This window comes from Martes martes (genome assembly GCF_963455335.1).
Source record: "Martes martes genome assembly, chromosome: 9".
Classification (NCBI taxonomy): Eukaryota; Metazoa; Chordata; class Mammalia; order Carnivora; family Mustelidae; genus Martes; species Martes martes.
Window position 1 is genome coordinate 34,981,874 of NC_137896.1, and position 26,714 is coordinate 35,008,587.

The window sequence follows — 26,714 nt, forward strand, 5'->3', positions numbered from 1 at the left end:
TTATTGCTTCGTTTTCTGTTTATGAGGAAAACACCTTTACATAAAACAGTTCTATTGGATCAGCACCATCCTTGGTAAAGTTCATAGAAATTTCCCAGGTTAGTCCCTGTCATTCCCTCACATGCTGGCTTATGGAGGCTTCTGGAATTCCCTGCGGGATGGGAATCCCCTTGCATCACTGGACACTTCCTAGTATGGGGTTCCCAATATTGTTTGCTCTTTTGGTTTTATTCTCTCACTGAAATAATAGAACCAGGATTTCTCAACAAGGAGTCGCTTTAGGGAAGTATCTATGCTGTCCAGTACGGTAGCCACTAGTTTATATGAGCTATGTAAAATAATAAATTAATCACAAATAAACCAATTTAAATTAATTAGAATGAAATAAAATTCAAAATTGTCACTGGCATCATTTCAGGCCTTGTGACTTAACATATCAACACAGATAAAGAACATTTCTGGGGTGCCTTCCTCAGTTGGAAGAGCATGTGACTCTTGATCTAGGGGTTGTAAGTTTGAGCCCTATGTTGGGTGTAGAGATTACTTAAAAATAAAATCTTTTTTTTTTTAAATAAAATCTTAAAAAAAATTTTTTTCAGTCGCCAAAGAAAGTTTTTGGGCAGTGTTGGTCAGTTTTGTGACGCTCATTAGTTGAGATACTAAGGTTCAGAGCAAGGTATCATTATTTGTTAACTATTCCCAGTTTATTCTTTAACTCCTGTTTGTCATTGTACTGTATTTTCTTTTCTTTGAATTTAATCCTGACAGCATCTCTGTGGGAGCCCTAACCCCATTTTACAGACAAGAGAGTGAAGATGCAGAAGCTGAAAAACTTGCCCCAGACCATACAACCATAGAAGGTACAACCAGTGCTGGGCCACTCACCTGCCTGATTCTAAAGTCCAAGCTTTCTTTGTTAAAGTGTCTCTCTCTCTCTTTTTCAAGATTTTATTTATTTGTCAGAGAGAGGGAGAGAGAGTGTGCACACAAGTGGGGGACTGGCAGGCAGAGGAAAAAGCAGGCTCCCCGCTGAGCAAGGAGCCCTCTGAGGGGCTCAGTTCCAGGACTTTGGGGTCATGACCTGAGCTGAAGGCAGATGCTTAACTGACTGAGCCACCTGGGCATCCCTGGTAAAGTGTCTCTTAATAAAGATAAGTTCTCTGGCTTTTGAGGTCAGGAAGCCCCTATCTTTAGGGGTTCACTAAAACACTCCAGATCAGTAACCGATGGTGCTTTGGGTGGTTTAAGTGGCTAAGTGATAAAATGGAGCAAGTCAGTAGCACATGTTTTCCTGTGTAATTTTCATCACTCCTCACAATTAGACCAGTGATCTGTGATAACAGTTTATGCAGTTATCCATTTCACCTGCTTTATGCTTTGATCTCCAGGGTTGGGTGGTGAGCACACCTCTTCCCGTGGCATATCATTTTCCCATCAGGAAGTCTTGCTCATGTGGTTTTCTCACCTGCTTCTCTATTTCTTAAAGCCCTAAAGAACTAAAAAGGATTGTTTTTCCACTTTTAAACGTCCTGTTAAGGGGCACCTAGGTGGCTCAGTCAGTTAAGCGTCTGCCTTCAGCTCAGGTCAGGATCCTAGGGTCCTTGGATTGAGTCCTGTGTCAGGCTCTCTGCTGAGCGGGGAGTCTGCTTCTCCCTCTGCTGCTCCCCCTGCTTGTGTGCTCTCTCTCTCTCTGTCAGTGAATAAATAAAATCTTAAAAAAAATAAAAGTCCTATTAAAATTATTTCATCCTTTGTTTTCTTTTTAAAAAAGTGAATCATTTTGCTTTTTTCAGTTTATCATTGTAATATGTTTTTTCACTGTAATATGATTTTAAGCGTCATTCTTAGTCTAATAGTTTGTCTCACTGTGTATATTGAAACTAATTGAACACTAAATACGTTTAAAGCATAGCCATTGTAATGGTTATTCTAGCTGCTACTGTTAAATAATCTAAAATGAATTGCCATCATTGACTGCTACAGCATTATGTTGCCCACTCATAGGGCTGACTCTTGCCTAAATGTGGTACCTCTGTGCTTGGATGGTTGGTTTTTTGGAGTCAAAGTTTGGCTGTTACATGTACCCTTGCTAAATTCCATTTGGTTAGATTGATCTAATTACTTTCTTTAACTCATCCTCATAACCTGATTTTAAGTGTCTCTGAATCACAGAGATCCAGTTTTTTGGTTTGGGGGTTTTTTGTTTGTTTTTGTTTTTTTTTGCCAGATCATTTTTGCTACCCCAACTATTCACTATTCCATCCCATGCCATATCATCCACCTTTTTTGTTGACACTGTATCTTCATACCTTCTTTCAAGTCACTTCTAAGAATATGGATCAAGGAAGAAGTTATTTATCATCTCCCTCCACGTTGCTCTTTAGCCATTCATGGCTCTTGTGGTTATAGCTGTTGAACTAGTTAGGAAGCCACCTAATCATTGTTTCTTCCACCCCTGTTTTTCTGGTTTTTCTTTACCGGCATTCATTTGTGTTCATTCATAGATTCATTCATTAATATTTATTGAGCTCCTTCTGTGCTCCAGGAAGGCCCTTGTGGAAGTAGAACTGTTAGGGCTTTGCTAATAGATTAGGTGTAGACTGTGAGAGAAGAGTGGAGCTAAAGATGACTCTGTGGTTTTGGACCTGAACAGCTGGAGAACAGAGTTGCCATTTACCAAGCCAGCTTTAGCAACACCTGGTAAGAGCATGTTTGAGGGTAAAATATCAGAAGTTTGGTTTTGAGCTTGTTAGGTTGTAGATGCGTGTTTGACATCCAAATGGACATGTTGAGTGTATATATGTGGAGCTCGGGTGTGGTCTTGGCTGGAACAGGAACTCTAGGTGTCATCAGCATGTGAACTGAAAACCTGGACACTGGTGAGGGTGTAAGTGGAGACAGGAGAGGTCTAAGGACTGAGCTCTGGTCAGTTTAGATTCAGTGTGATGGGGATGAACGAGCAGAGGAGACTGGGAAACAGTGGCCAGGGAAGAGAGAGGAGAACTGGGAAAGCAGAGTATCCCAGAGAGGTTAAGTAACATGAGGACCAAGAACCGACCATTGAACTTGGCTATGTGAAGGTCATTGGTAACCTTAACAGAAGCCATTTTGGTGGAGTGGTTCAGGCAAAAGGACATCATGGGAAACCGTCTGATGATTGAGGTTCACACCTGCTTTGTCAGCTACATTTCACCAGTCGTTGCAGTCTGGGAACCTTGTTAAAGAAGAAAATGAAGTTAGTTTTTTGTACCTTGGGTTTTCTTCCAGATCCCTCTAATCTGTTAGGGATGAAGTTTGTAGTTGCCAAATCTTTCTCCCCCTTTTGTAAATGGCAATATAATTTGCCTCTCTCTAGGATCTCTTTGCCATTGTCTCATCATTTCTGTGCCCAAGCTATGTACAGGGCCCACCCTCCTTGTGCCCTGGGATAGCTTCCTTCCAGCCCAGTGATCTGACTTAAAGGACTGAAGTGCACTATATCACCTCCCTGTCTGTATGGGGCTTACAACCTCCTTCTTTTCTATTTCTGCCAAAGGTGCCATCTCAATCTGACAGACAGGTCATGTCTTCCTGTTGGATCTCTATCACCATCTTATCATCCTAAGCCAGAGATGAGTTTTTAAGCTTCTCAGCAAGACATTATTGTATCTGTGGTTCTTGAGCCTAGTTACACATCACATTCACCTCTAGAGGGTTTTTATGTTTTCTTTTTAGGGAAAATCATAATTTGAGTGTCTTAGAACTCTAAGGGAATTATTTTATCATTGTGATAAAATTGTGATGTTCTTTATTTGTGAGTTTTAGAATTGTAATATTTTCACAATTCTGGTGTGTTGCCACCTTCTGTTGTTTTATATGGTGAAGCCTGATTAGATTTTCCCCCTTCCTTTTTATTATAACCTCTAAACATTTCCTTTATCGTACTGAGAATGCCACAGATGGTCTTCAAGGAGACACAGTGATTTACAGCAGTGGTTCTTAAACTTGATCATCCACCAGAATCTCCTAGAAAACTTGTTTATAAAACACAGGGCATTCTGAAATTCCCCATTGGCTGGGTCTGAATTTGCATAGCAGATGAGCTCCAGCAGATTCTGATGCTGCTGGTACTTTGAGAGCCAGGGCTCTCTGTCTAGGCTCCAGTGGGCAATTATCCTTAGGGTTGTGCACACAGATTGCTTTCCTGAACTGGCAGAACCCAGAGAATAAGTATGACCAAGGGCAGAGGTGAGGCGTGCACTTGACTTGGTTGGGTCTCTGTGAGGTTCTGGTAAGCCTGAGCCGTGTTGAGGTGGAAGCTTTTCGTGTGCCACAGGCATCAGGAGGTTCTCTCTCTGAGCTTGTGTTTTGGTTTGTGGCCATATACTTGAATTCTTTGTGCCCTCCTGTAAAGGTTACTTGTAGCCTTGTCTTTGGCCTCTAAGTTGCTTTCAGAATCACCGCTTACCTTGACCCAGTTTACAAGAGCCACCGTAGCCCCCTTTGTCAACAAAGTGTACACAATATCAATACTCCACAAAAAGTTAAATGACAACTAGATTGAGCAGAAAGTGCCTGTAGATTCCTTACATTATTTTATATTTAGCCAAATAAACAGAATTCCTCTAAGTTACCCACATTCACCAGAGTATTCGTCAAAAAATCTTTGTCCCGCTTACCAAGGAAGTCAGAAAATGTGTCATCTATCTTCTATCTCCCTTCCTCTTTCAAGAAATTGCCCTCCAAGATTGACCACCCTTTTGAACAATCCACGGATTGTAGGCATTGGTCACTAGAGAAATATTTACGAGTTTTTTTCTTTCCTCATTCTGATTCATTTAGAATTGGTCGCAAATTTCTTTAACTCATAGGCTGCACTGCTTTTATTCTTGACATTGAAGAATGTCAAGATTCTTCAGGGATATGAAAGAGTATTTTCTCAGATGTTAATTTTTGGGGACTTAAAGCCAAACCCACATTCCAAAGTTTCTTGATAACAGCTATGCTGGTTAAAGTTGTGAGGGGTACTCATGGGGACTAACCACCCCTCTTGTTTATCAAATCCCATTTTCCGATTGCTAAGTGGTTGGCCTTAATTGGTCCTGAGCACACTCATGTTGGCCTAAATGTCGCTACGAATGTTGCTTGTCTTTCTAGCCACTTAAGACTCTCTCAAGACAAGTTTCCTATAGATAAGCACATAATAATTTCTTTCAGGTTATCTTCTCATTTCACATTCTCTGTTGCAGAAATGTGTGAGAGGAAAGTTCATATTTTTACTTTGTAATCTGCTGTGATTACACACCATCTGCTCTTCTTCTAAGAAGCAGTGTGTGGCCAGAGTAAAACTAAATGAAAGAATTACGAGGCATTTATTAGCTCTTAGTAGGAATAGGTGGAAACCTGTACCCTATCTGTTTGTAAATCTTACGGAACTGACAATTCAGAGTTCATTTAATACGCCCTGGAATTTGAAGCAAATTCTACTTTGGGAGGGGGAAAAATCCCCTAAACAACCCATTGAGCTTTTTGTAGGGCTGGCGCCGTGCTGAAGCTTTGCACCTGCATGCCCTCATTTCATGTTCAGGCACTGCCATGAAGGGTTTTCATCGCTGTCCCCATTTCACACTGCAGGCGCTTCCTCTGGTCTGGCAGAACTGAGGTGCAGGGCAGGGGGTTAAAGTCCGGTCTGGCCTACCCCCCAAGACGTTGCGGTCCTCGTTGCTGCATGTGCTCTGCACACACCACGGGCCAGTCCCCTGAGGAATAGTGGCCTGCTGGTTACATTGGAAAGAACAATTTCTTAAAAATCATCAGGGAAAATGTCTAAAGAAATGAAGTCAGTCCTTATCTATCAAAAGGAGTGGCTGAGGGCTTATTCCTAACTGCTTTCTTCCTTGCCCTGATGGGTTTTAGAGTCTGTGATTCGGCCCCAAATGTTTCTCAAAGGTTCCAATGGCATCTGTTAAATTTAAGCATCGTTTTATAATATATACCACTTTAGTTGGCCTTTGCTTTATTCCCAGCAGAGCTTTACTTCCCTTCCCCAATCTTGCCCGGGAAGACTGTGAGCCACTGTGTGAGCACTCTAGGCCAGAACCCCCAAACTCCTTTTTAGTAGGAGACCAGAGACAATTTACTGAAGGATATCAGCCTCTTACTCTATTATTCCTCCTTGTCATCAACCCCATTAACTCTGCTTCTCTGTGTTCTTTCTCATTCCTTCGAGACTTGCTTCTTACCCAGGCTGCTTTCCCCATTCATAACATCCATAACAATAAATCTCTTAAGAAAAACAAACAAGTAACTGAAAAGATGTATATCCCCGACCTGTAGCCAGAAGTCCCACAACAGACACCGGACAGGAGAGAGAAACTCCCTCTCCTCCTGATTCCTTTTCACTTGAGACAAGCCACCTCCTCAGCCAGTAAAACTCGAGCTCAAAGAAGTAGTCATCTGTTTGCGACCAAGGAGGACCTCCCGCATGGTCCCTTTATGGGGTTTGAGCTCACACTGTCAGCCAGGGTTTTGCCAATTGTTCTGCCTGATTGGAAGGTGGGAAAATAAGTGTGTGGCATGGAGGGGTGCGCCTTGCAGCCTGTATTCTGGGGTGACACTGTTCTGTTCATAAATGAGGCCACCTTAGTTGCAAGCCATGAGATTGATTCTGTGGTGTTTCTTATTCTGAGGACAGGGTGCAGGTAAGAGGGAGGTAATCCTTCCTAGACACAGAGCAAGGCAGATGTTTAAGTAATTTTTTTCATTGATGTATTTTTTTTTTAATTCATTTAACAAGCACTCTTCACTGTCCTCTCTGTGCCAGGCCCAGTTTGAGGCAGTAACAGCCCAAGGGTGACAGAAGGCAGCTCCTCCCCACGGGCAGCCCGTGGGAGATGGATGTACGCAGCCATGTGTTTACAGCCTGTGATGATTCCACAACGGAATCGAGAAGAAAGTGCTATGGCAGCAAACAGAAGCTTATTCCTGCCTGAAAGGTGTCAGAGAACGCTCAGGGGAAGGACTCGCTGGTTGTTGAGATTTTTCCTATTGTGCTTGTGTGACCCGTAGCGAGCTGAGGCAGGACGAGTCAACGAGCCAGACTCAGTGTGGCCCTTTCCTAACCTACACATGGGGGCAAATGTGTGCAAATAGAATCCAAACAAAGGTGGTAAACCGAAACACAACCAGGAGGTGGGATCTTAAGGTGGAAGGCACCTCGAAGGAGACCTAGCTGTGGCCCCTCATTTTACCCAGGGGGAAACCGACGCCCCGAGAAGGGAGGTGGCACACCCCTCTGAAACTGGGGCATCATCAGAAGGGATTCGTGGCCTCGGACTTCCTGTGTGAGGCCCTTCTCCTGTTTGTCATCCACGGGCTTTCTCCAGGCCTTCTCTGTGTGCTGTGATCTTGAATTCGGGCTGTGTCTAGTTCTGTTACTAAGATTATAGTGTTCCTTCTACCTGGCCTGCCAAGCATTGCCAGGTTGGCAAGGCACCACACCAAACAAAACCTAACCATGATCACCAGGGATCTTCTAAAAGTGAAAGAGAGCAGAGCTCTTCGGTTTCTCGGTGTTTCCAGAACACTGACTGGTAATCACTTTGTGACTTTCTGGGTTGTCATGAGAGTCAAATGCAATAATGTACAGAAAGGGCTTCACATAGTATCTGACACACAATAAATGCTCAGTTAATCTTAATTCTTGTTCTTGCCAATTTGTTTGCCCTCGAGTTTTTGCAGTTAGATTAAGGAAACGGTGTATTCCAATGGAACGCCTCTTTATTCTCTCCTTCCCTGACCTGTCTGCTGGTTTATCGTATATGCCGTTCTGAAGTACACTGCTGGCTTTTCTTGAATGTAAACTCAAGCGTGGATTCCTTGGGCGCGTATTATAATAAGGACCAGGCCAGGGGGCTTAAATCGACAAAAGCTTTGTGTTGACTTTTCCTCCGCTTTAACTCCGGGTAAGGATTGTTAGTGTCCGGGGACCACTGTTCCTGCGCCCCCCAACCCTGTCCCACCTTCACTGTGATTTTTTACCCTCGTGCTCTGCTGCATTCTTTCCCCTCCCCTTTTCCTTCTGCCTTCTACCAAGCTAGCCTCCTGCCCCAGTCCTTCTGTAGTGGGGCTTTGCCACTACCCTGCCCTCTTACGCAAAAGGGCATCCCGCACCAGCAGCTTCAGCATCTGAACTCAGTGCCTTGCTTCCAGGATGGAGTTAGTTGCTCTGCTCAGGAAAGGGAGCTGAGTGACTCTGCAGAATCCTTGCTTGGTTCAGTCCCCTGGCCCTAATGGATAGACACGGCTGCCAGCGTTCACCCTAGAGGGAACAGGTACAGTGGGGTGGGTCCAGTCTAGGCAGCCTTACAGCCTTACGTGTGACTCCACGTGGCTTCTGGAAGCGAGTCCTTCGAAGTAATGCATGGCAGTGGGCTTTGGAGTCTAAGAGATTTGGGTTTGATTCCTGGGTCTGTTACTTACTATGTCATATTGGACCAGTCCTTACCTTCTTGGATTCCACTTCCTCATCTATAAAATGTGAATACCAGATGTGTTCTTTCATAGGTTAGTGGTGAGGATTAAATTGAATACTATAGGTAAAGCTTAGCACAATGCATAGAACATAGGTGCTCTGGAAACTATACTTTTCCTTTAAAAACCATGTGACTTTTTAATTCCATGTTATAACAGATGTGCAGTTTATTTTGATATGAAAGTATTTAATATGTTCCTTAAAACCTTTTAGTGAAGTTGATACTCCAAGAAGAGAATTGCCGGGGCACCTGGGTGGCTCGGTGGGTTAAAGCCTCTGCCTTCGGCCTAGGTCGTGATCCCAGGGTCCTGGGATCAAGCCCCATATCGGGCTCTCTGCTCAGCGGGGAGCCTGCTTCTCCCTCTCTCTGTCTGCTACTCTGCCTACTTGTGATTTCTCTCTGTCAAATAAATAAATAAAAATCTTTAAAAAAAAAAAAAAAAAAAGAAGAGAATTGCCATGTTGGGTTTTTTTGTTTTTGTTTTTTTATGAAAACCTTCGGGAGAAATGTCTTTCTAGATGTAATATTTAGGAACTATTGAGTTATCCTCGGATGATTTATTCTAATCTTATGGATTCTGATTGGCTTTCCTTTTTTTCCATTGGAAACTAGCAAACTGAGAGCCAAATGTTGCAGAAACCTACGACCACGGTGGGAATGTTGGACTTACCATTGGTTTCATTTTATGTTTCTACCCTTGTTTTTCTTGTTTCCTCTATTTTTAGTCTTTGCCTTGTTAATCCAGCCTGCCTTAAATCCTTGGTGACAGGTGAGGATACAATGCCACTGACAGAGTGGACCCATCTGGATGAGCCGCCTGGGGACAGCCCCATGAGCGTTTGACACTACTCATGTGCTTGGAGCATCATTTTTGCCCTTTCTTCTCCTACACCCAACCAACATCCTCTTCTTTCTCTTTTGAGTTTCTCTCAAATCTACCCCTTTGTCTTCGCCCATCGCCCTCCATTGTCTCTGACTTGGGTTTAGGGGGTGGCTTTACACCCTGTCCGCATGGTTCTATGGTTTCTCCCTACCCGAGAGAACTGTCCAGCCCACAGGTCTCTTGTTTCCCCTTGGCCTGCCCAGTGGAACCTTCTTGCCCTTTTGGCCTCTTCTGCTGACGTTGCCATGTATCTGCTTACCAGACTCTTTTGTCCCCAGAGCAAGCCAAGCTATCCAGGCCTCTTTCCCTGGGTGGGTGCTGTTTATTTTTCTTTCTCCACCTCTTGCCGTCTACCTCAGGACTTAGCTGAGAGGTCACACCCCTCAACCCTGGCCTCCCTCGGACAGAGTTACAGTGTGGCCACCTCTGGTCCTTGGGCGTACGCTGTGGTTACACTTAACTGTAGTGCTCTGTTGCTGCCTCAAGTTCTGGCCAGCATCCCTATGAAACTCAGTGGGTGCTGAAGGAATGAGTGAATGAGAGAGAGAGAGAATATACATGGATCTTGCCATTCTGAGCCTGCTTCTGAGATAACTGCATGTATGAGAAATGTTAGCATTTCCACCTTTATTTTACACTTAGGGTAAAATTAGAAATAAGATCATCCACTCCTGGCAATGAGTTTAGGGCAAAGTAATTGTAGGATCCTTGTATTATTCCTTTTTCAAACTATAAAAAATGATTGCCACTGGTGATGGTGTAGTTGTTGCCACTCTAGAATAAGGAGAGAGGAAGTTGTTCTATAATGCATCAGTGTCCTGGGCTGAATTGGAACAGCCATGTCCCCAGCATGGGCTTAGTGCCCTCACTTAGCAAATAAGGCTGTGGTTTGCCCAAAATTCAGAGCCCGTTTATCTCGTCTTTGTTCATTCATTGCTTTCTTCCTTCTATCAAATACTAAGTAAGTACGTGCCCTGTTTCCTTCTCCTTGAGAAAGACTCTTCAGGCAGAGGAGTGGTGTCCTGGATGCTGGATGCTGGTCTCACTGAAGATTAAAGTTGTGTGTGTACACACACACACACACACACACATGCGCGCGCACACACACACAATATTAGCACTTGTTATGAGCTGGTCCACAGTGTAGAGTCGAATGAGATTGGGACCCTGTCTGTCTACACCAAGGGGCTAATATCCTAGTAGGGGCAGCTCCTTCATAGAACAGCTATTTAGTGCAGGAATAAATAAGCATGGGACGCATATGCCTGATCCAGAGGGGGAGGTGACATACTGTTAAGAAAAGCTCCACAGAGATGTCCATGCCCTTGCTAGGGTTCAAGGATGCATAAGAGTTCACTAAACACAGGAGCATTGAGGTATGTTAGAAGTAGAGGGCAGAAACAGCACATTTGTTAGAGATTGCTCTGATGGGCGCATTGAGGGTTCATGAGACACCAAGAGAAGCAGCACTAATATTCCAATTGGGAGTGATAAGAGTTGCAGAACAAGAGACAGGGGTTTGTTTTGCTCTTTAAGAAGTAAAATCGACAGGACTTGGTGACTGATTGTGGAGGGCTAGGGTAAGGGAGAAGTTAGAGTTGACTCCCAGGCTTTTGGCAGAAACCTCTGGGCGGAGGGGCTTAGAAGCTGGCTCAGACCCTGGCCTGTTGACTCATAACCCTGGTTATGGGATGCGAAGCTTTTTCTAGTAGCCTTTGGTCTGTTAAAGAGATAACTTGGCCTGTGTAAAATGAGCAGCTCTGGCCTAAGAAAGAAGTGATGGTTTGTGTGTTCCTCCTTTCTAAAGAGAGAGCTGGACAGTTTATCTGCTGAGAGCTGAAAATGACGTCCTAATTAAGGAGAAGTGAAGGCTGTGCTTCTGGCAGCAGTAATGTCTGTTCACTCATGGGAGCAAAGCAGCAAAGCTTTGAGAGCAGGGGACTTTAGAAAGGCACAGTCCTGCTGCTTAGCGTGGGAGTTTGAGAGAGCACTTGCTAGAGAACTCAGAACTTCTAGAAGCAGAGGGAGACTCCTGTTGGGGGGCAGGGGGAGGTCGGGAGACTGCACACGTGCCCGGTGGTGGAGTCTGGCTGAAATCCAGGAAAGTTTGAACACCAGAGTAAGAGTCCATGATTTAGTTGAAAGAAAGAGACATTCTAATCAGTCTGTTTCTAATCAAACTTAGTCTAGGTGTTTTTGTCATCAAAGTTATGAAATGATGAGAAAATACCCCAGTTGGACCTTGCTACTTAATTTTGTAGAAAGCTACTGTTAGGTACTATTGATTCAGATTGTTTGAGCATCACTTTTTTTTAAATCTCTTTTAAAAGATATTTTTGCTAATGGAGAAGAGGATGTAGAGAACTTGGTTTGAGGAGTCAGGATTAGACACTTGCCAGAAACCCAGGAAGATATGCGTAAGGCATATCCTATTGCTTTGGAGAGGCTCTTGTTCTGCTGTCTGTGGAGCCTCAGCAGGTCTGTGATAGAATTCACAGGGTCAGTGAACTTGGATGGGAACAAAATTACAGCTTTATTTTAACCAAATTCTAATCAATTTATTGTTTTTATTACAAGTTAAATATTTATTTTAAAGAGAGCAAGTGCATGTGCATACTGGAGGAGAGGCAGAGGAGAGGGAGAGAGAGAATTTCAAGCAGACTCTGTGCTGAGTATGGAGTCTGACACGGGGCTTGATCTCACAACCCTGAGATCATGACCAAGAATTGGGCACTAATTGACTGAGCCATCTAGGTGCCCTGTAAGTTAAGTTTTTAAAACACATAGTATTCGCAGTATATGTCACCATTAGAATCAAAGCTCTTTTAGTATTATATTAAAACTGTGGCATGTATATCGTTTATGCTTACCACTACTTTGTATTTATGGCAGTTATTAGATCTGCCACTATGTGAGAAGAGCCAGTGCCTTAATAAACAAGTATATACATTACTAAATCACACGCAAAATTTTCTTTTAATTTGGATAAGCATACTTCAGTCAAATTGGTGTGGGATTTTTGTTTTTGTTTTTGTTTTTTTTTTACTCCTATGCATTGTGTTTCATGCATTTAAAAACATTATTCTGAGCAGATGTCATCAGCTTCACAGCTGCCCAAAGAGGTCCGTGGCACACAAAAGGTTAATAACCTCTGGCTAAGAGCATGTAGTTGTGGCATATGACCTCCACCTGGTGGCAGCATACTCCTTAAAGGTTAAATCTTTGATACACATTGTGAGGAAACTTTTAAAATAACAGTATACTTAAGTATGGTTCTCAAACAGTTTTGACCACAAATCCACAGTAAGAAATAGGTTTTACGTCGTAACTCATTATACTCATACATAAGTTTCACAAAACAAGACTTGACCTTACCATGTAACATATTGATATTTTTTAATCTATTCAAATATTCCCTTTGATTCTCTTTCTTTAAAATAAAATACTGGTCGTAACACAGTATACTGCATGCAGTTCAGTGGGTTCCACTGTTTGACATCATAGCAGACCCTCTTTCACCATATTGCATGGTTTTTTTACCTGGTGAACTTCACTTTGGTGTTCCCCGAAATACCCATACATTTTCAGGGACATAATACATTTTACATAACTGTCAGTAAATATAAATCTGCTTTTACATAGCTTTTAAAAAATTATTTATTAGTGATGTGTAATTTATATATGCTGAAATGAACTAATCTTCAGCATATAACCCAGCAAAATATAGAACATCCCATCACCATGCAACATTCTTCTGTGCCTGTTCTCACTCGGTTCCATCCTAAGTAATCACTATCTGATTGACTTTTTAAAAAAATTTAATTAATTTGACAGAGAAAGAGAGAGAGAGAGAGAGAGAACGCGTGCGCGCGGGCACGCAGGCAGGGGGAGTGGAAGGCAGAGAGGGAGAAGCAGGCTCCGCATTAAGCAGGGACTCCCATGTGGGGCTCAGTCAGTGGCAGGACGGGATCCTGACCTGAGCGGAAGGTAGCCACTTAATGAGTTGAGCCACCCAGGTGCCCACTGTCTGATTGCTTTGACCACAGATTTAATTTTGCTATTCTAGAATCATGCAATATGTATTCTTTTTGCCTGGCTTCTTTTGCTCAACACAAGGTGTAGATCAGTCCATATTGAGTTTATCAGTAGTTTTGTGAGGAGCAGTCCATAGAATGAATGTACCACACCTTGTTTATTCTCCTGTTGATGGACTTGGGTTGTTTTCTGACTTAGCTATTATGAATAAAACTTCGACAAACATTTGCATACAAGTCTTTCTGTTAACATGTTTTTCTCTTTCTTGATAAATACCTAAGGTGGAATCGTTGGCTTAGTCAGTAAATGAAATATATGTTTAACTGTAGGAATCTGACCAACTGTTTGCCAATGTGGTCGAACCATTTTATATTTCCACTAGCAATGTATGAAAGTTTGGGTTGCTCCATATCCTACCAACATTTGTTATGTCAATCTTTTTAATTTTAGTCACTCTAGTAGGTATGGAATTGTATGTCTTGGTAGTTTTAATTTGCATTTGTCTGATGACTGATGTTGAACACTTTTTCATGTGTTACTAGCTGTTTGTTTATTTTGTGAAGTATCTATTCAAGCTTGGGTTGTTTGTTTTTTTAATATCGACTTGTAGGAGTTCTTTGTTTTGGATGCCAGACCTTATGTCAGATATATGCATTTATGAATATTTTCTCTCAGCCTGTGACATGCATATTCATTTTATTAATGAACGAAGGTTTTCAATTTTGACAGAGTTCAATTTAATATTTTTCTTCTGTATTTTGTACTTCCTGCATCCTAAGAAATTTTTTTGTATTCTAAGTTTGGCAAGACAATTTTGGTTTTTATATGAAGGTCTTTCATCCATCTCACATTCATTTTTGTGTATGGTATGATGTAAATGTCGAGTTTTATTTTCTTAACATATTTATGTTTGGTATTCTTGGGTCATTAGTCGAAAATAATTTCCTTTCAAAATTGAATTATAGCACAGAATTTAAAAAGGAAAAAAAAAAAACTACTTAACCAAAGAGGTGCAGAAATGCCGTTTTCCTATGGGCCATCACTGACCCTTTGGATCTCGGAGACCGTCCCCAGCCTGCAGTCTTAGTCTCCTGTTCCTTTCTGAGTCAACTCATCCACAGTTATCTAGAGATTTTTAGAAATCACTCATAAGGTGTGAGGATTTAGAAGGCTATGTTTTACAGAGTCTAAAGCTGTGCCACAGAACGGCTAGCCACATACGGCTGTTTAAATTAAATTAAAGTTCAATACAGTTTAAAATTCAACTTTTCAATCATAGTAGCCACATTTTCACGTGCTCAGTAGCCACACATGGTTATTGACTACCCTATTGTACAGCGACGGGAAGCAGGATTGGGACAGTTTTATAGCATATTTTAATGAGACTAATTTAGTTTTGGTAACTGTCATTCAGCATCTACCTTCCTCTCCTTGGTTCTTTTTCATTTGTCCTCACTTTCATTTCTATTCCAAGATGTGCTGTCTCAGCTATTCCTTTTGTCTGTCTAAAAATGCAGTCACTTATAGCTGTTCCTTCCTACGTAGAAGAAAGATTTTCCCTGACTATCCACAGAACCCTTCTTTTCTGGAGCCTACCCAGGACTGACCTATTTGACTTCTTTGAGTGTCTGATAGTCTTCCGGCTGCTACTGGATGTCTTGAACAATCCCCTTTCAAGGCGTGGCCCAGAGATAGGTATTTTGTCTTTACTATCATGACTAAAATTATATTTCTCCTTAGCATTTCTTTTTTTTTTTTTTTAAGATTTTATTTATTTATTTGACAGACAGAGATCACGAGTAGGCAGAGAGGCAGGCAGAGAGAGAGGGGAGGAGTAAGCAGGCTCCCTGCTGAGCAGAGAGCCTGACTGGGGGCTAGATCCCAGGACCGTGGGATCATGACCCGAGCTGAAGGCAGAGGCTTTAACCCACTGAGCCACCCAGGTGCCCCTCTCCTTAGCATTTCTACCCTAAATATTAAACTTGCAAAAACTGGTAGGTTTATGATGCATAGCCCTGCCCCATAGGAAGGTTTCTGTCCACTAGGGAACTTTGTTGCCATTTCATCATGAGCAACCACATAGGAATTTGTGAGATTTTCTCTCATTGTTTGCTGGGTGTGAGCTAACTCTGCCATTAATGTCTTTTTAGTGTGGGAATTTTGCTGTCCTGGTCGATCTTCACATACAGCCACAGGGTTCAAACAAAGATACCAGCTGGTTTTCGGAGCAGAAGAAAGAGGTAACACAAAACTTTTCACTGTTTAAATGCAAATGGCTGCTGCTAGAAGAAATATTAACTCTTTCCAGCTTTCATTTTCATTAGTGGGCAAAAAATAATGAATGATACTTAACTCTTGAGAAACAGTTGTTATATTCCCAATGACAGACATACACTTGCTTCTTTTTCCCTGAGAAGGTAATACATCTATGTATTTCATAAGCTATATTATTTAAACCAGGAATTTTCTACCTCTTTGTTTTGGGGGAAAGGGCTCATTATAGTTAGAAGACGATGGTAGAGTGAGGGTTCTAGGCAAGCAGGGATTTTAATCTAACTGGTTGTAAAAGACAGGCCAAGCCCCGGAAGTAGGCGTGGGGTGAACACAAGACTGATCTTTTACAGCTTGAAATCAAATATTAATTAATTCTTAAATTCTCATCATCCACACTTTTATCCACCATACTTTTTTAAACAGGCATCTTTGATGGCAAGCGTGGAGATGTTTGACTATAGTCCTTCTCACTGTGATCAGTCAGGGAGGTGGATGGCTGGGGTGGTCATGGGTTAGATCTCCCTGGGCCTCAATTTCCTTATCTGCAAATGAAAGAGTTGGACCAGAGGCCTCTGAGTCACTCCTAGCTCTCAGTTTCCATGATCCCACCCCAGTGCTGCTGTGGCAGAAGGTTGGAGAGTGCATCTGGCTCTCCTCACGTGCTCTGCTTCCTTCTCCATGTCCTTGTACTAGAGAGCAGGGAGCGCAATCATGAGGCAGAAGCTTTCACATAACTCTCAGAATATTATAGCACTTTGTGTCCTCTGTGATCCTCACCACAATAGCTTTTTAGAGCTAGAAGTAAAAATAAGATTTATTGAAAGATAGTATGTGGAGAAGAATCTAGTTATAGTGGCAATCAAACAAAGCAAACAAAACAAAACAAAACAACACCTTTATTGTGGTAACTGTTTTTAGTCAACTTTTGAAGACTACTAGAAGACAAAAACTCCCTCAAAGAAAATTTATAAGTAATATATTTTTAGTCACGAGATACTAATATAATCAAGACTTGCCTGGGTGATATTGCCCTGGGTATCTAGTGGGCCACGGCTGAAAGAAGGCAGGCACGAGATTCGGTGTCATGGGATTTATCATTCAGGTTAAATAAATGGGTTGTCCTCTTCAGGACTTAATATTTAGGAAGCCAGCATCTCCTGCTACAACTCAGCTCCATGGAATTCCAAATTTGGCTTAACCAATGTTGGCTTATCAACACTCAATTTCCCCAAAGTGACTAATGCTCACCTGAGGGAACCTCACCCCAAAAGTCTTCTGACTTGACTGACATGAACAGCATTCTAGAATCCACTGTTTTCAGGCCCACCTTTTCCTCCATTCTCTCCCAGCTTTACCACTTCAGCCTTAGCCCTTTCTTGTTGATAGGTAGTCAGTTTTGCCAAGAGTCAGTTGATTTGAAAGGCTTTAAAATAAAGCCATGAATATGTGAATCACCTTCTAGCCAAAGCATGAGACTAGATTTTTCCAGGGTGCCACACACAGCTGTTGCTGCTCCACCTAGTACTACGTCCGGGCAGCAAGGCATGACTTAGCAAAGGTGCTCAGTGCAGGATGGGACTTGTAGAGCTTGGCTGCAGTGCTGGCTGCAGGAGGGCCGGTTATGCCAGCAAGCCGAGCTTCCCTCTCGAAGCAGAGCAGATGGTTTGCTGCTTATTCTTGAAGCCGTTCCTTTAAAGTTTATTCACTGACATTAAAATGGCTCCGAGAGAGGGAGAGCCAGAGAAAGGAGAAAAGCTAGTCAAGGAAAGGATAGGACTCTAGCCTGTATTCAGTGTCCCAATATTTTCATCTTTTTTTATTAGATCATTTCACGATTGGGGTTTCATGAGCAATCAGTTTGATTGCATCTTAGCAGTCACTTTATATAGTGAAAGTCTTAAGAATGTCCAGTTCCTTTTCAGGAAAAGGAACTAATTGCATGTATTAAACCCAAGTTTATTTTGAGTCCAGCACGAGTAGTCTTTGTACCCAAATACGCAAACTCGTACTCTTTCATTTGTAAACTTGAGGAAGCAAGTGTGAGCTCCTGTTAGCCTGGGAATTCTGTATATATATCTCTGTCCTCTTGCTCATTGATTTTGGCTCGGTCTTCTTAGGTGCCCCTCCTGTGTAGCTGGGAATTTGTCTTTTCTAGCATTGCTCTGGTTCTGAGGAGAATGCTTTGCTAAGTGTGGTGTGGTCAGTTCCTAGGGTATCTTGACCACACTGCTTATGGTCTACCTTCCATTCGTCAAACCTGACTCATGGAAGGAAAGCCCCGTAACTATAGGGAGAAAGTTTGTGTTGTATGGGCCTTTGTTTTATTTTTGTCGTACTATTTTTAGTTCTAGCCTTATAGGGCATTTATGGCCAAATTTTAACAATCTCTGTTTCCATGTATGTCTTTCACATATTTTCTCGCTCAGTCATCGTTGAACCCTGCATGTGAAGCAAAATTCTTTAATTGTTAAAACAACAGTATGAGGCAAGGCTGCCTTTCTGTTGTGTGAACAATGCCAGAACACTCAGCTGTAAACAGATATCTCTGTATTCCACAAGGCACTGCATCTTTGGGCTGCAAAATGAGAACAGGAGAGAGGAGACCAGTGTTTCATTTTACGTAGATCACGTTTGTGAATTAAATCAAGGATTTTCATTACTCTTGAGGAGTGTATGTATTGGCAATAAAAAACAAGTTTGGCGATCATTGCCCTTCAGAGCTACTTAGAATTTTGTTCTTGTTTTAATTTATGAAGCTTCTAAGAGATCAACCTGAGATGGCATTGAAGAAACCAGTGAAACAGGTTTGAGCTGACCTCGGCAACTCCGAGCCTTCTGTGGAGGCTAGGATTTGGATCAGAATTATCAGTCCTTACACACCAGTTTCTTAATCTAAATTCAGAAATTTAGATTTGTGTGCCGTTTTTCCCTTTCCCTGCCTTGGCTACATGTCTCTGGTGGACAGTTTCTTCCTGTTGTGTGGTGGACTTTGAGAGTTGTGTTTTTCTTTTCATAAGTAACACTGATACATAAAACAATAGACAGCCCCAGAAATTTGCTGGTGGCGTGGTATGTTGACATTGAATTAAAACCATGTGTTTCTGTTGCCTAATAAATATTAATCTACTTTAGAGAAATATGAGAAGTTAAATTATTTTCATCATTAATCAGCAGATACAGTGCAGTTTTAACAAAAGCAAATGGGCATGTACGGGATCATCAACAAGAGCATGGAAGAAAATCACAGAACTGGTTTCCAGTTCTGTCTTCAGCCCATCACTCGATACTGTTCCTTCTTCTTAGATTTCTAAACCTGAGGCCAGAAACTAGTGAGTGGTGGTGTTTAGGTTGAAAAAACGTTGTTGTTGTTTTGTCTGTTAGGTTGTTTTTTTGGGGGGGGGGTTGCTTCTCTCCCTACCCCTCACCCCAACTCATGCTCTCTCTCGCTTTCTCTCTCAAATAAATAAAATCTTTAAAAAAAAAAAAAAGGTTTGAAGTTTGAAAAAGGGGAAAATATTCGCATAAAAATCACTGTGCCCCCCCCCCCCAAAAAAATCACTGTGGCCAGCTCCTCTTGAACAGATAGGAAGAGCTAATTACCCTGTCCCTGGAATCCCCACATGACAATGGTCCCCTGAAACCGTGGTGGCTGCCGTCCCATCTTGCCAGGCCACGTGGGGCACTTCACTGCTTTTATCTTCCTTTTAGAAATGTGAAACTGAGGCAGAGGGAAATGAAATGAATTTCTCAGGTCACAGAGTAAGCCAGCATCATGGATTTGAACAAACCTCAGTAGCAAACTTAAACCTGGGATGTTACCCTCGAGCACAGACAGCATTCTTTTCAGCTTTCATAGCTAAGTAAAACAAATAAAATGAAATGTTTAGTGTTGACTTTTTAATATGCACGATGTTGACTCTTTTTGCATTGTATTACATGAGAAAACTATGTCTCATTTTTCACCTTACTTTAGGAAGTCTGTTTACTGTTAAAAGAAACCATTGATTCAAGAGTTAAGGAGTACTTGGAAGTTCGTAAACAGCACAGGCCATCAAATACAGAATTCACAAGATCCAGTCCCTTGACCTTAAAAGGTAGGCACTGAGTACTTTGATTTTGGATAAAATTTCTGCTTTGTAGAGATGGCAATTATGTTTGACTCTGACTGTCATGTTAGTACAGTGATACATTTAAAAAATATGTTCTAATGAAGATGCTTTGTTTGGGTAAAGAAAATTAACCAAAAAGCCCTGGAGGGCTTTTAATAGTAGGCAAAATATGTAAAAATAGAGAATAAAACATTCCTAAGGAAAATGTAAATACTTTAAAGGATTTTTTTTTTTTTGACAAGTAGTCTTACAGATAGATTTACATTAATGCTGACTTGATTTGGGGCTTTATGCTTTTTTAAATGCTTTCGTATATGTGACTCTATTTCAGACATTCTCAGCTGGGGGTGATGGATCCCAGGGGACACTGGGCTGTCATCGGGTGAGCGGGGATGGGGGTGGCAGGGCACTACTGACATTTAGGGATTGGAAGCCAAGGATGTCACTGAATATCCTACAATGCACAGAAAAGCCCCCCCACAACAAGGCATTATCTGGCCCAAAACGTCAGGGGCACTGAGGTTGAACTGTCCTGCCTTATTTCCTAACAACACCTTGAGAATGGTGATGTCTGAGTTGTAGGTGATGAAGCTGAGGATCTATAAGATTAGGGGCTCACCTAAATAAAAGATCATCTTTTTGAGGACAGAGATGATCTTGTTTATTTGGCATCTTACCCCGCACGCCCCCCTTCTCCATACTTAGCCCAGTGCCAGATACACAGATTCAGTGACTTGTTGAAGGAAAGCATACTTGAGTGACAGGTGGCAGAACCTGACCCCAGACCCAGCTCTTCTGACTCCTAGCCCACTGTTCTTTCCTCTCTGTCATTGTCGTGCTTTTAATTTTTTTTTAACTTTAAATCAGCATTTTTTTAAAAGATTTTATTTATTTATTTGACAGACAGAAATCACATGTAGGCAGAGAGGCAGGCAGAGAGAGAGGGAGGAGACAGGCCCCCTGCCGAGCAGAGAGCCTGATTCGGGGCTCGATCTCAGGACTCTGGGATCATGAACTGAGCCGAATGCAGAGGCTTAACCCACTGAGCCACCCAGGTGCCCCTAAATCAGCATTTCATAACACTCTTTGTGGTACAAATAAGGTCAACCTTGTGTTAATCCTCAGAGAGCAGCACTGGACAGCCATGAACTAGGTTATACTAATGCAGCATCCCCTTAGGAGAAGAATTGTGTTAAGTAACCCCTTTGAAGGCACACTTAATCTACACTGTTCACCTGGGCACAGCTGATAAATAGGCAGACAGATTAATTTAACCCAAACTGAAAGCCTCGAACGAATGGAATTTTCAGTTCAAACAATATTGTATTAGATGATACTTTATGGTATTTCGCTTAGTAGTAGGATAAAGCTGGAGAAAAGCCAGAGGGGCTTATAGCCCAGCAGACCAGGCTAGTGTCATTTTCTAACTGGTACAAAAGGAGAAGGAACAGAGAAGTTTCCCAGACCTTCATTTCTGGTGTGGAGGTAGCATGGTCAATACTGATTCTCAACTAGCCCTTCCCTGGCTTCCTCTGCTGCTGAGTGAAAAATGCTAAATACTCAGTTTCTCAGCCTCTCTCACAGCTAGGGAAGATGGGTTGTGTGTTGTTCTGGCCCCAACATGAAAATCAAAGTCTTTCTTGGGCTCATGTGGCCAAGAAGTTTGTTTTTATTTGCATGGATGGATGGATGGATGGATGAATTTATTTATTTATTTATTTACAACAAGTTTGTTTTTAAATAGAAAAGTGATCTTTCTGTATATACAGAATTAAAAAAAGAATATTTATTTGAGAGCAAGAGTGCACACATGTGAGCAGGGGAGGGGTAGAGAGAGAGGAGAGAGAATCCCCAGTGGACTCTTCACTGAGCTCAAAGCCCAGCGTAGGGCTTGATCCCAGAACTCTCAGATCATGACCTGAGCGGAAACCAAGAATTCCATGCTTAACTGACTGAGCCCCCACTGGTGCCCCATACATAGAGTTTTATACCCTGTTTTTTTTTTTTTTTTTCCCGACATAACATTATATAAAAATCCTTTAAAACATATGCATCACCATTTTTTAAAAAGTTGTTTTAATGCGGTAAACTATACATAAAATTGACCAGGGTAACCATTTTCAAGTGTTCAATTTAGTGGCATTAAGTACATGCACATTGTTGTGCAGTCATTGTCACTTTCTATCTCCAGAACTTTTGGACGTCCCAAACTGGAACTCTTTACCCGTTAAACAATACCTGCCCATTTCTCTCTTCCCTAGCCCCTGGTAACCTCTTTTCTGCTTTCTAATTTACTGCTTGAGGTACCTCATATAATGGAATCAGACAGTTTATCCTTTTGTGTCTGGCTTATTTCACTTAGCTTAATGTTCTCAAAGATCATTCCTGTTATAGAATTTATCAGAATTTTCTTTCTTTTTAAAGCCAAATAATATTCACACACACACATATACATATTTGTTCATCTGTCATAAAATAGTTGGGTTGTTTCTACCATTTGGCTGTGGTAAATAATGTTGCTATGAATATTTGTGTTCAAATATCTCTTTGAATCTCTGCTTTTCACTTCTTTGGGTGTATGCTTAGAAGTAGAATTGCTGGATCATATGGTAATTACCAGTTTTATTTTTTTTTAATTTTGTTTTTTGTTGTTGTTGTTTTTTTTTTGTTTTTTTGAGGAACTGCCATCCTGTTTTCTGGGACTACAACATTTTACATTCTCACCAAGAATGGATCTAGGTGTTTCCACAATCTTGCCAATACTTAATTTCTGTTGTTTTGATAATAGCTGTCCTAACAGATGTAAAGTGGTATCTTATTGTGGTCTCTATTTGTCTTTCCCTCATTTGTAATGATTTTGACCATCTTTTTAATGTGCTCATTGGCCATTTGTATATCTTCTTTGGAGAAATGTCTGTTTATGTCCTTGCCCATTTTTTGGGTTGTTTACTTTTGTTTTTCAGTTGTAGGAGTTCTTTTATATATTCTGGATATTAATTCCCTATCAGGTATATGATCTGCAAATATTTCCTCCCATCATCTGTTGCCTTTTCACTCTCAATAGTGTCTTTTGATGTGGAAATGTTTTAGATTTTGATGAAGTCAATTTATCTATTATTTTACTGTCTGTGCTTGACACTTTTTCCAAGAAATCTTTACTGAATCCAATGTCACAAAGCTTTTCTGATTTTTTCTTAGAGTTTTCTAGATTTAGCTCCTTTTGTTTAGGTCTTTGATCCATCTTGAATTAATTTTAAGGAAAGGGTTCAACTTCATCCTTTTTCATACAGATATTTCGTTTTCCCAGCACTGTTTTTTGGAAAGTCTATCCTTTCCTCCATTGAATGGTCTTGGCTCCCTTACTGAAGGTCTTTGATCATAAATGTGAGGGTTTATTTCTGGACTGTCTGTTCTATTCCATCGTTCTACATGTCCATCTTTATGCCAGTTGGGGGTTACCATAGCTTTGTAATAAGTTTTGAAATTAGGAAATATGAGTCTTCCAACTTCCTTGATGTTTTTAAAAATTCTTATGGCCCTTTAGGATTCCCATCGCCACTTTTAATGACTGTGTAGTATTCCATTAAATATCCTTATTCTGGGGGCACCTGGGTGGCTCAGTGGGTTAAAGCCTCTGCTTTCGGCTCCAGTCATGATCCCAGCGTCCTGGGATCGAGCCCCACATCGATCTCTCTGCTCAGCAGGAAGCCTGCTTCCCTTCCTCTCTCTCTGCCTGCCTCTCTGCCTACTTGTGATCTCTGTCTGTCAAATACATAAGTAAAAGTCTTTAAAAAAAAAAATCCTTACTCTGATTTATTGGTAGGACAGTTAGGTTGCGTTTAATATGTTCTCTCTTATAAACAATGGCGCAGTGAATATCTTCACGATAAACATGTTCGCACACAGGAATTCCTTTATAATGTTTTTAGTTTTAATGTTCATATCTTTATTAGTTTGTAAGAGCTCCTTAAGGATAAAAATGCCTTGTATGTTTTATGTGTTGTACGTGATCTTTCTGAGTTTGTCATTTGCCTTCGACTTGGTTTATTTAACTGCACAACCACAAACTAGGAGAAGCTTGCATTTGCCTGGTGGATCTTTCAGTGAGCAGCCACTTGCAGGATGAATGCTAGGCTTGTCTGTAATGAAATCAGTAGTGCAGTCGATTGCCAGAGGGAGGCAGGAGGATCCTGAAGCACCATTGTGTTCACTCAGCTGTGCTAAGTGTTCTTCCTTGAAAGTCATCTTGGTATGAAAGCAGTCACTTCCCTTTCCTTTCTACTTCTGGTAACAGTTAACCTTTAATTGACCATGTCTTTTGATGTTCAGACCTTAGCCAGTCCCCTCCTTTGCTGCCGCCAACCAGTCCCTGCTCCCACCTCCCCTGCCTGCCGGGGCACCCACAGCAGCCTCCTGGCTGGCTTCCTTGTGTCCACTCTGGCTGATGCCTCTCCTGCTGTTTATGCTTCAGTTCGTGTCATCCCTTAATATCACAGGTCTGATCTTGTGAACCTCTTCGCCAAGGCTCCCAGGTGCAAGCCAGGATCCTGCCTCTCCAGCCTCATCTTGTCCCACTCTTTCCTTCTTTCTTGCTCCCAGTGATGGCACCATAATGCCTTTCTTCCAAAGCTCCTTTCTTCTGCTCATCTTGGGGGTCTCTGCCCAGGTTGGAGCCCAGGTCTCGATCCTTTCCCTGTGCTCCTTCTGCTCTCTGCTCAAAATCACTCCTCAGGGAAACTTATCCTGGGAAACCATCTCCCTGTAACTGGCCCACAAGCATCCTGAACATCATTCGGTTAATGTTGGTCTCTCCATGAGCCGTGTAAGCCATCTGAAGACAGGTTTGACCTCTTTTATTTCCATTGTGTCTCCAACTAGGAGGACATTTCCTGCTTTGCAGTAGGTATTTAATAAGTGTTTGTACAGGTGATAAATTACACGCATGGTTCTATCTTTCCTCTTCCTAGTAAGGTCAAAGCATACCATAACTTTCCCAGCCTGCCTTGTCTCCTCCCACTACTCACTTTCCTGCCTCCCACAAGCCTGCTTTCTTGATACCGCTGTCTTAACATTTACAGGTTTCGCCTTTGTCTGGAAAACTTATATTTAACTTTCAAGAGCCACTTCAAATATTACTTCTCCAAAGTCTCCCTCAGTTTCTCGTCTTCTGGCACTTAACACTTTTAATACATTTGTCACATGGTGTTATAATTGTGCTATAATCCATTTACCTACCTTTATCCTACCCCTTCATTGGCAAAGACTGGTGCTTTGCCACTCACAGAGCCTCTTTCCTTCTCCAAATCACATTAGTGCTTAACCCTAGAACTTAGACAGCTCTGCTTCTGGTTGTAAGCGCTTAACCTCATACTAAACTGTTAGTTTCCAGAAGGCAGGAAGACCATCGTTCATCTATCTCTCCCACAAGGTTGCTTTCCACAAAGAGGTTCATCTTGCTCTAGGCCTTGTGTACCCGTAGGAATGAAGTGGACACACACAGTAACATACTGTCACCTTACATTGTTTATTAACAGCATCACTAAAACTGGAAACTGAATACATGTTCTTAGTCTTGCCCCAGAGCCAGAGACATCTCTCTGCATTTATCTGACTGCCTGTTCTCAGCTGTTCCCATAATCTTACTTAAATGCCTTTTTTCAAAAGCAATTTCAAAGCCACTAACCATAAGGCCCTGCCTATTTCCTCCTCAGTATCCAGTTCTGTGTCTCATGTTCCCTGAAAATAGAGTTATCCTTACTGTGTTGGTGGTTTGGATGAATGTGAGTGGTTTATGCTTTTGTGTGAAGTGGGTATCTTCTCTCATTCACATGAATTTCTTACCTTTTTCCATTTCCAGAACCACGTAACAAATAATGTGCCTCATCATGTAAAGGAATGCAAAGAGTATTTGCAAACTCCGTGAACAGTAAAGCGCAGACATTTGCTGATAGTTTATTTTTTGTTTAAAATCACCTGGGATGTTATTCCAATAGATTCAGTAAAAATTAGTGTTGTGAGAAAGTTTTTTAAAAGACTTACCTGTCATGGGGCACTTGGGTGGCGCATTCAGTTAAGGGTCCAACTCTTGGATGATCTCAGGGACCTGAGACTGAGCCCTGCATTGAACTCCACATACTTGGCATGGAATCTGCTTCAGATTCTCTCTCTTTCTGCCTCCGCTCCTCTCCCCCAACTCTGCACTCTTACTCTCTGTCTCACTCTCTCAAATAAATAAATCTTTAAAAAAAGGACTTAACTGTCAAATTCTGTCAGTTCTGTCTCATTTAATATTTTCCCCTTTAACCTTGCCAGTGCTAGGTGTTACCAGTGTTTTTAATTTTTCCCAGTCTGACAGGCCAAAAACCAGAAAAGGAGATACTCTGCTCTTTGATTTTTTTTTTTAATATTTTTATTTATTTATTTGACAGAGATCACCAGTAGGCAGAGAGGCAGGCAGAGAGAGAGAGGAGGAAGCAGGCTCCCCGCTGAGCAGAGAGCCCGACGCGGGGCTCGATCCCAGGACCCTGAGATCATGACCCGAGCCGAAGGCAGAGGCTTTAACCCGCTGAGCCACCCAGGTGCCCCTGCTCTTTGATTTTTATCTTTCACTTTTTATGAACTGCGTATTTATAGCTTTTGTTCATCTTCATATTGGGTAGTTTGCCATTTTCTTCATAATTTTTTCTCTTTCCCATTGTCCCTTCCTTGGTCAGAGCCTTCTTAATCAACTCTTGAATGAGCCTCTCAAGTTTTCCTCTTGGCTGCCTTTTCCTACAAATTTCCAAACAACAGCAGGTTTCTGCCTAGTGACACAGCTCTCCCAGCGACAGAGGAAATAAGCCCAGCATCTCCTTTGAGCAAGAATCCAAAGTCTCATGCTGTAGTTCCCAGCCTAGGCTT

The 26,714-nt window shown here is 41.8% G+C and overlaps 1 protein-coding gene across 1 annotated transcript in view; it reads left to right on the top strand.

The window, feature by feature from the left end:
* Nucleotides 1–26,714, top strand: part of SLX4IP (SLX4 interacting protein) — a gene marked incomplete at its 3' end in the record, with an annotated part of 187,103 nt that overhangs the window by 107,278 nt on the left and 53,111 nt on the right. Inside the window, 2 exon segments of the mRNA XM_080813483.1 lie at nt 15,582–15,671; nt 19,679–19,799. Coding sequence (XP_080669609.1) covers nt 15,582–15,671; nt 19,679–19,799 — 211 coding nt within the window.